Below are 10113 nucleotides of genomic sequence, written 5' to 3' on the forward strand. Positions count from 1 at the left end.
ACTTGAAATTGCTTTCTCCCCTCAATCCCTTTTTCATTTTGTATTCTATTACACAATGAGCAAGAACAATCTTCTGCTTTTCTCTCTATCCCACTTAGTAAATGATAGTTTTTTGACTAATAAAATATTTAAATCAGTAAGCAAAGAGCTGAAGTTCCACACTGGTTTTTTATAACTAGTTATTTTTGTAAGCCAAACTGGGAGCCCAAAGACTTAAGAGATAAAACTGCCTCAAGGGTTGTAATCTTATTGCTGTGTGAGTGAAGTTCTGCTCGCAAAACACGACCCGTTTCCTCCCCAGCCCCCAAATCTTCTCCTTCAGAGCTGATTTCTGTGCATGTGGGGGGCTGGAAGAGAGTAAATTCTGTTGCGTGAGCAGAGCTACAGCATTGGATGTAAGCCAAATTCTTCAATCCACATTGTTTAGCTGGGAAAACTGCTAATCAATAACATTCAGTAAATTATTTCTGGAACACAGCTTTACTAGAGCTGGTTAATTCCAGTAGTAGGCATAGCATGAATGTTCCACACAGGCATTACTTGCCATCATGACCGGCGCTGGAGGCTTAATGTTTCTTCACGTAAGTCTTCGTGGTCATCATGTTTCACTTATTTAGCGTCAGTCTCCTAGAAGTCTGAGGCATCCAGTTCTGTTGGCTATGCATTTCCTTCTTGATCTCTGGGCTCCTCTGCTCATCACAAGTCTCATCAGAAAGTTGCCTTGGATTTCAACCCCCTGTTTAACACTCATTTCAGCTGCAGCATTGGCCTTGTTTTCCAAGGTCTGCCCTAGTAGGAACAGCGAGCTGTTAGTTCAGTCCTTGTGCTCTGAAATTAGGCCCAGCACACAGGAACGGGCGAAGGCACAAAGCAAGTTTGAGTTAGAAAAGTACTTTAATGACAACCTAACATATATATACACTTTCAAAGCAATCTCATCCACTTAAGTAGTCACTTGCCCCGACAGCAACGACAAGGTGACAAACATGGTGTTCATCTGTCTTTAGGGGTATTGGTTTTCTTGCGTCTAGTGTGGTACCTTGAAGAAAAAAAGAAGAAACACATTAAAATGTATTTTGCCATACGTTCAGTCATTTGAATACTCCATTTTAAGAGACCAGTGATTGTCATGTTGACACTGTGTTTTGACATTACAGTTATTATACCTTGTATATATTTGTCTGCCCAATACAAAATAAAAATCAAGTCTTCTGTAGTGCAAAAACACCCTGTATTGTTTTGGTTCTTGGGCAAATCCAACTTCCAGCAGCACACAAAGGATGAAAGTTCCCTAGGAGTCCTATATCCAATCCTATACTCAGCACAGCATCAGATTGTGTCTCTCTTGCTAGCTGTGCTAGAAAAGAGCTTGATCAAGACTTCTGCTTCTATGCTAAACTACATCCACGGTGGCTAAACTGCAGGACTATATGGCCAGAGACTGCTACACACAATTCTAGGGGATGTGTGTAGCACAGGAAAATATGAAATCCGTTTACTCCCTGGTCCATCCAGCTCAGTAACATCCACAATGATTGGCGGCAGCTCTCCAAGGTTTTGGATGAGTCTATTTGGGAAACGGTGTTTCCGTGCACTGCTCTGGTTCGCCAGAAGCCGCTTAGTCATGCTGGCCACATGACCCAGAAGCTGGACGCCGGCTCCCTCGGCCAATAAAGCGAGATGAGTGTCGCAACCCCAGAGTCGGCCACAGCTGGACCTAATGGTCAGGGGTCCCTTACCTTACCTTACTCAAGGCCCCATTACCCTGAGACCCTGAATAGTTGTGGAAAAAACTATTGGGGCCTTTGTCAAACTAAGATTCCAGATGTCCTCAATATACTTAGGGGGGGATACTTTGGAATACCCCATATGGAACAGAAATACATTTGTGGATGTAATCAGGTCAAGGATATCTATTGATTTGCTCCTTATATACAATGTCCGGTGGAAATGTTTTCTCGTCTATTCTTAACCGGTTCCCAGGCTGATCCCCTCCAGGAAGTGACAGTTGAACTCTTAGCTGATAAATATCTACAAATTACTCATCTAGTAGCCAAATTTGCTCTGGCAGCTAAGAAGCTCTGCTCCAGTTATGTTAATGCTTGTAATCTTATATTTTATGTTGTAAACTTTTATGCTGTAGACTTTTATAGACATGTTATCTTAGAGGAAAGCCTTGTTTTCACCCTCTACTGTTCATTGTGATACTTCGAATGGGTACGAACTTTCTATATCTTTGAATAAGTATAAATAAAGGTATGTTAAAAAATACAAAATAAAGGAATTCCTGCATATTTTTTTAAAAAAGCAAGTTTGTTTTCTTGTTGGTAGGGCTATAGATGACTGCCAAACATAAAACTGGATCAGTATTCATGCCTGCATGAATTACATTGTTTGTTTATACAAAAAATAAAATAAAAATCTTATTGGTAGGACCAGATGTGTTAAATTGTTATCAGTAATTCTCAACATAACAAACCATTCCAGAAATTCAAGCACCGTGTTTCCTAGCCCATTTAGGTACTGGGATATGCTCAAGTCTTCTCATATGTATCTGGATATATATTTCTCTCTTAAGGTACTTTATTATCAGTTTAGCCATTTAGGCAGGAGCTAAAATCAGAGCAGATGAAAATCCTGGTATCTTACCAAAAATAGCTTTGCCCCAACTATTCTGGAGGATTGAGGGAACCTCTGAAAACATGGAAGAATGAACTGGAGGCTGCTGGGGGAGGAGGGAATCAACAAAAGTTGCTTTCCTCCCCTCTGCTAGCAGGAAAACCCTTCTGTGGATGAAGGGGCCTTTCCATCTGCAGAAGGCAAAGTCTGGATCCAACCCAATCCAGGTTCTGCAGTACTCGTCACCCTCCCACACAATTAACAACCTCGGAAATACTTACTGTCCCACAGGGTACCAGCGGTGCTTTGTTGTGTAAAACATTTTACTAAGTTCCTCAATCATAGGACCTTGCTGGTTCTTGAAGTTCTTTCCACCCAATCTAGATTTCAGCATTTGATCATGTGTTTCTTCTCTATAATCCAGTGGATCTAGTTGTGGAATGGGCTGTCAAAAGAAAACTGCCCCAATTAACAAACTAAAAAAACACCCCCCCAAAGAAAAAACATAAATATATATAATTATTGCCAGAACAGTTATGAAATGTGCAGGTGTTGCTAGTTTTAGGCTGAATGTAATTTGCCATTTTGCTGTATACATCGTTTAAAACCCCACCCCACCCAAAGATTACAGCATGCTGAATCCTGGCCATTATGCTGTAGAACGAAAGCGAATACTCTTCACTCCAAACAAATTTATCAGTCCTATTTTTCTCTAGCTCTTTTGCCTGCCACTGTTCTGAACCTTATATGGGAATAACCTCCCCCTCTTTTGATCCAAGCAACTTCTGCTGGAACTAAACTACTTGGAAGAGCTCATTCTTACTACTACTTGTGCATTTCTGGCTTCTAATTATCCATGAAATGTAGACTGCAGCCTCTTTTCTGTTGGCTCTGGGGGAACAGCTACTGAAATAGTGCTCCGCTTAACGGAACAGAATTTAAAGATGAACATAATCTAGCTATCTGGCTCACTTTGGGAAATAACAGCAAGGTGAAGTGATGCATGCAGTCTTGAAAAGGGCTGAAGACTAGGGTGTTCCGCTGACCTTGTATATATTGCCACAGATCTGAACTTCTTGGTGATCAAGCTGAAAATTTAAGCTATGTTAAGTGTGCCAAGCTTAAGTTTTGAGCACAAGCCTATTTTTAAATCACATTCATGGTAAAGGATAACCACCAAGAAGAAAACTGGAAGGGTACCCAAAGATGAGCTATGTTCTCCTGATAAAATCAGGAAGATAATTTTTTTGCAGATTCACATACTCTTGTGTGCTCATATGGAATGTCCACTGAAGGGTGATAGCAAACAATAGTTTTTCCATCCGATGTCACTGCAAGTTCCACTTTGCTAAAAAAGGAAAGAGATGACATTGGACAAGGCTTTTTCCTTCTTGTTTTAACTAAAATGTTTGCATAATTAAATGAAATAATAATTTTAAAAATCCAGAATAGAGGCTAGACCTCAAGAAAAGATTTTTATACAATATTTAAATTGATCTAAATTTATTTATATGATTTAAAGTTGTTCTAATAGACCAAAAATGCTGTTTAGCTGTCCAGAAAGTCAGAGCACTTGTTTTCCTGTAGTATAGTCCTTTGAAGTATGTAACCTTTGGCATGCACTTTGGCATAAGTCTTTCCACAGCGAGTAAGCACTGTTTGGGTTTCCTCCTCAGTTCTTTGCAACCAGAATATGCACTGGCGGTACGTGTTGTCCAAACAATCCTAATGAAATTTCTGACTTCAATATCAGTTTTTCTCTTACAGCAGCATTTTTATGGAGCTACTGACCACACTCATAAACATCCAAATTAGTGATCTTATTAGACAAAGAGCGTAGAGACCTTCATTTATATTCAAAAAATCTGTGGGTAGAACAATACTAAATACCCAAACTAGGGCTGTTGAAGCCAAGTTCCTTGACAGCAAGCCCAACTAAGCTGATGTCCTAATGAGATGTTCAGCCTGATGCAAGAGAAAAGTGATTGCTATGAAAGAAGTGCATAGGAACAGTGCACAGGAAGCTGCCTTATACCAATATACCTTATACCTCAGTCTTCTAGAATCTGGCCAGCAGCATCTCTCCAGAGTCTAATACATTTTCAGCAAGTCTTCATAGCTCTACAAAAGCCCAACTCCACTAAAATAATATGTTTTCTTTTAATGAGAAATGAAAACAGATATTCTAAAATTCATAAATTATTCCAGCAGTAAGAGTGGACTGGCAATTTTGCTACTTCTAATATAGCAACTGACATCCTGGTGTCTTTTCACACACTTGTGAAATGAACTTTTGAGTTAAATCTGAATGGCTTAATACATACCAGTTATAGTCATCAGGAAGAGCTGAATATGTAGATTTGGGACAAGCACAAAATACAGATGCATCTGAAAATATAAGAGCCAAGTAAAACACCGGAGGCAGAAAACAGCACAATGCGGGTTTCCTTTGAACACTGCTGAGCATAAAGTGTAACAACTCACAGTACTAAACTAGGGATTGGAACATAAATCAATGTGAAGACATGTTAAGTTAGGCACCCCTAAACTCAGCCCTCCAGATGTTTTGGGACTACAATTCCCATCATCCTTGACCACTGGTTCTCTTAGCTAGGGAAGATGGGAGTTGTAGTCCCAAAAAATCTGGAGGGCCAAGTCTGGGGATGCCTGTGTTAAGTTATCTCACTTTTCAAAGCCTCTCCCCAAGCGATGTCCCTCACTGGCACTGCACAATATTTACAGGTGTCAGACTGCTTTGAAATAAAGCACTATGACACCACATAACCCTATAGATAGAGGCATATGGTATAACAGAAGAGCTACACAGCTCTGTCCTACCCTTCTTGGTTGATAGCCAAGTATTCTTCCCTCCCCCTGCCCCTCCTGCAGACTGTTCAATGCAAGGGAGACCCTTCCCCAGCTTCAGGTGCCACATGGCAGAGTTGCCACTCGATACGTTGCAGATAAGAAAAGTAAGTCCAGTGCTGCTTTGCCACTTCCTCTGCCTCTGTTCTCCAACTGGTGTCACTTTAGAAGCAGCCGCCATTAAAAAAGGGAGAGAGAGAGAGGAGAAAAGACGGAACCCACCCAAATTAGGTAAGGCTGGGCAAACACACACACACACACACACACACACACACACACACACACACACACCCTTTGGGAAGCTGGGTGTGTATGCCATTCTGCAGCAGCACACGGTCCAAACTCTATGACAGTATTCCCTAACCTGGTGCCCTCCTGATGCTGCTGAACTACGACTCCCATCAGCACCAGCAGTGTACAGCTATGCAGTTGGAGGGCACCAGGTTGATGAAGGCAGCTCTATGCCAAATACTCTGGGAGAGATGGGCAGGAATAAAGGGGAGGGCTCTACTTTTCCATCCCCCGGCATGTACTATGCCATTGCAGGTTTTCCCGGTTATTGCTCCTCCCCTCCAACAGAGCGACTGGGCATATAGTCTTCCTTCTTGCATGTCTATCAGCCAGCAGCACATTTCTCCAGCTCCCTGGACACAGACTCAGGCAACAAGGCTTGAATGGGAAAAGAAAGAAGCTTCTCTTCTTGTACTACCCGAGTGCTGCTGAACTGCCTTTGCTGCAGCAAAGCTGGCTCAGTCATGCTGCTCTTGAGTGGAGACACAAACTCTCTTTTCCCATCTAGAACTACAAGCTGCTTAGCTCCATGGTGATGGCAGCAGCAGCAGCCACCTTCTGTGTGTGCAAAGCAAGATCCCACTCCATTAGAGTTAAAAGAGAATCCATGCACACTTACTAGGAGACAGAACTTGCTTGGTGAAAGCTGCCAAACGCGCCCATGCAGTCCTCGACAACACAGCCCTTCGTGATGCTATAGCCATACTAGCAGACAAAACAGCTGTCATCTGCGCAGTTCAGTCCGTCACTGTTTGGGAATCAGTTTTTTGTCAGGAGATTAGTCAAAATGTATTAGATCCACAATTTGCAAGTCACCTTGTACACATTTCAATAGCTCTTCCAGGCTTTCACTGTTCAATTTTTCACTATGCAAAGTCTTCTCCATCTCCACCTTGCTATTTCCCTATGACAGGTGTGGGGAACCTCAGGCCTAGGAGAACAATGTGGCTTGGCAGGACTCTCTTCTGGCCCCCAGAACTCTCCCCCAGCGATGACTATTGCTCCCCCCCCCCGTGTTTTTGGTTGGCTAAAACGCATCCTTGACTGCTTGTGTGTATGGAGAGGTGTGTTCAGACCCCTCTCTGAGATTCTGGAATGCCACTGCCACTCTAGTCCACACTGAGTTAGATGGATCAATGAGTCTAACTCAGTATAAGGCAGTTTCCTCTGTGTCTGTGGTGTATGAAGAAAACTCTGAGATATGGCTGGAATGTTAATTGTTACAAAGGCAAGAGTCACCTTAATTTCTCTGCTCCACCCATTTTGTGTCCTAGAGTCCACCAACCACTTTCATGAGACAACCAATGGGTTGCCTGAAAAAAAGCTTCCCACCCCTTCCCTAAAATTTCATTATACCAATTGTACAGACTCTGGAGGCAGTGGTGTAGTAGTCAACCAAGTGCAACTCAGAGCAGACCCACTGGAATTAATGAACATAAATCACAAATTCCACTCAGAAGGTTTACCTCAGCTTTGAGCCCCACAAGACAATGCGAGTGCTCCATGGCTCAGTCACAGCATTACCAAACAATGTTATCATTAACTGCCTGAGCCATGTGAGAACAGTTCTTTCCTCATATAATTTATTTTTAAATACTTTTTATCCTGCTTTTCTGCAAGTCTGTACATCTCTTCAGAAGTTAATCTCACTGATTCCAACAAAACTGATTCCTAGGTAAGTGGGTACAGGATTGCAGCCTTTAAACAATTAAAAATACAACATAAAAACAGCAAACAGCAGTACAATAATCAAAGGGTACCAGATACCTCCTTCCACAAATAAACCCGATCTAGCTTGGAACCAAAAGGAGACCAGAACAGGATGATGCACACACATACACCAAAAAACAAACACACACCTAGCTTGCAGGGCTGTTTAGAGCTGGCCTGCCACCACACTCTTGAACAACTTGGCCCCAATTAGCAGCTGGTTGACAGAATGCTGCTCACTCAGGTTCAGCAAGATATTTTTCAGAAGTGATTTTTCTCCTTCCCAGACCCTTCTTCAGCAGCAAGATGGTATCACCTATGATGGACAGGTTTGGCTCAGGTGGCAGATTCCACTCCCATCTGCTGCTTGCAGGACTGTCTGTGGCTGCTGCCCGCCACCACTGCGACCCCCTACTATCAAGAGCCTCCCACCAGATATGGAGCAGCAGCACCACTTTTGCAGCTACAGCCAAATACTGTTTAAACAGCATTTGCAGCTGTAAGGAAGGAGCTAGCAATGCTGCAGCAGGTTTCTATGTAGTGTGGGCCCAAGCCTCCCTCTGAAGAAGGGGTCCTTTATTCAGAGAGAGGCAGGAAGTGGCCCTGGAGAGGACCTCTACTACCACGGGGTCCCAAGAGCAACCAACGCTGTTTCGTGTTTATTGACCTTCAACAAAGACTTTAAACAAAGAGCCACTAAACTTTTGTTGCAGCGAGTAACCTTCATGGATTCGTGTGCAAGGCTGTCAACACCACATATAGGGAATGCGGGCAACGTTCTTTACACTGAATTCCACTGGTTACACCCCTAGCGGCGAGCAAGAACAGTATGTATCCTATGTCTGCCTTGATTCGCCTCAGGCTCGCTTCTGTACACGCGTGTGTGCACTTTCAGATGCAGATCCAAGGTCTCTCCAGAGCGGCAACTAACCATCCAAGCCAGCCAATAAGTATTTGCCGCACTGGAGAAACGAGCCCGGATGATTCGGCCGGTTGTCAGAACGCTAATGTCCAACGCTAGAATTTCTCGGATCTATTTTAAGGCAGGGTGCGGCGGCATCCTTGACAACAGCTCAGCCACGGGCGCTTTGCTCTCGCTGTGAAATCGCTGCTAGGAGGAGGCAGAAGTGAACACGCGCGCCTAATGACCCGACCGGGGCATTCTGCACGTGGGGAAGCGCTTTTGCTTCCCTTCGCCTCCTCATCGCGCCCCAACGGCAGGAAAGGATTAGGAAAGGGGCTTTTCGCTTTCGGCGCGAAGGCGCTGATTTCCCCGGCAGGAGCAAGGAGAGGATTCCCAAGCGCCAAACCGACAGGTAAAGCTCTCCTTGCTCCCCGGCTGCCTCCCCCACTTTCCAGGGCGAGGCGGCCAGGAGGCGAAGTCGGAAAAGCTGAAGATAGGAAGGAAGCCGCTTACCCGGACGAGCCAACCCAGCAGCGACGGAGCCCGCCGCTCTCGCAGGAACCGTCCGCTTCTTCCTTTACGGCAAAAAGGAACTCGCGAGGCAACGTCCGGAAGCTGCTCGCCTAAGCCCCAAAGCACGTTGGGAAATGTAGTCCTAGCAAGGGCCCTCCGAAGGATGCCCAATTAGAAAGCAGCTGAAGTTTTTAAGACTGCATGTTTTTAATTTTAGACAGTGGGTTGCAGCAAAAATAACAGAGCACGTTAGTCTTTAATTTGTCACAAGACTCTTGCTGGTTTTGCTCTGTTTTTATTTTTATTTTTTAGGAGCATGGAACTTTCCACCCACACTGATACATAGAACTAGAAAGAGTTGGTACAGGGGCATTTCTCTTCCAGCCAACTGCTTCACCCTAACTTTAGCAGGCGAGACTTTCCCTGCTCTGGGGAAGGAGCACAGTTCACCATAAAAGCATCTGCTTGGTGGTGGTGATGGTGGGGGAATCTCGGGTTCAACTCCTCAGGTAGGCCTTGGAAAGATTCCTGTCTGAAAGCCTGGGCTGGGCAGCTGCTACCAGTCAGTGTTGGCAATACTGAGCTTGGTCTAACTCAGTGTAAGGCAACTACCCTCTTTGGGAGAAGATTTGCTTTGCATGCAAAATGTGCCTCATTTAACGCCTGGCATTTGCAGGTAGAAGGACGTCTGTCTGAACCCCTGGAGAGCTGCTGCCAGCCAGTGTCTGCAATAGATGGCCAATAGTCTGACTCAGTTTAAGGCAGCTTCCTGTGTTCCTAGTATGGGGTTGAAACATTGATAAATGCTTTGTCTAACAAATTTCTGCATGCCAGGCAGCTGTTAAATAAAGGCTGAGGAGCACTGCAGGTGGCAACTTGTACAACTTTCGCCACTATTTTTGTGAATTCAACTCAGTCACTTATGAAGAGTGTTGTGGATTACACAGGCATGGTAGCAGAAATGTGCATATGCGATTAGATAGAATCAAAGGCAGAGCTCTTTCCCTTTAATCAATATGAAGCAGAATTAATTCAGCAAATCTAACTTTTTGCTGCTATGGTATAACAAACTGCTCATGCAAACATGACAGTTCTAAAAAAATAGCCTAAAATCTTCTCAGATTCATTTTTGGCGTAGCTCTTGGCTATGAATAGAGTTTCAAATGCTACGCACTTGAGTTGGAATGTCTCTGGTATCTTTAAAAAGTCTT

At 43.9% G+C, this 10113-nt stretch overlaps 1 protein-coding gene and 1 long non-coding RNA gene across 2 annotated transcripts; one reads left to right on the forward strand and one right to left on the reverse strand.

The window, feature by feature from the left end:
- Positions 1-875: 875 nt before the first annotated feature.
- Positions 876-6523, reverse strand: MRPL42 (mitochondrial ribosomal protein L42). Its single transcript, XM_081210968.1, has 5 exons — positions 6395-6523; positions 4944-5007; positions 3883-3967; positions 2901-3064; positions 876-1039 (listed from the first exon to the last, which is right to left on the reverse strand). The coding sequence occupies exons 1-5, from the start codon at positions 6501-6503 to the stop codon at positions 994-996; spliced, it is 468 nt and encodes a 155-aa protein (XP_081067094.1). The 5' UTR covers positions 6504-6523; the 3' UTR covers positions 876-993.
- LOC308596137 lies at positions 6418-9097 on the forward strand. Its single transcript, XR_014012347.1, has 2 exons — positions 6418-6510; positions 8891-9097. It is a non-coding gene; the product is annotated as an uncharacterized lncRNA (long non-coding RNA).
- Positions 9098-10113: the final 1016 nt, after the last annotated feature.

This window comes from Podarcis bocagei (assembly GCF_964188305.1).
Source record: "Podarcis bocagei genome assembly, chromosome: 10".
NCBI classification, from domain to species: domain Eukaryota; kingdom Metazoa; phylum Chordata; class Lepidosauria; order Squamata; family Lacertidae; genus Podarcis; species Podarcis bocagei.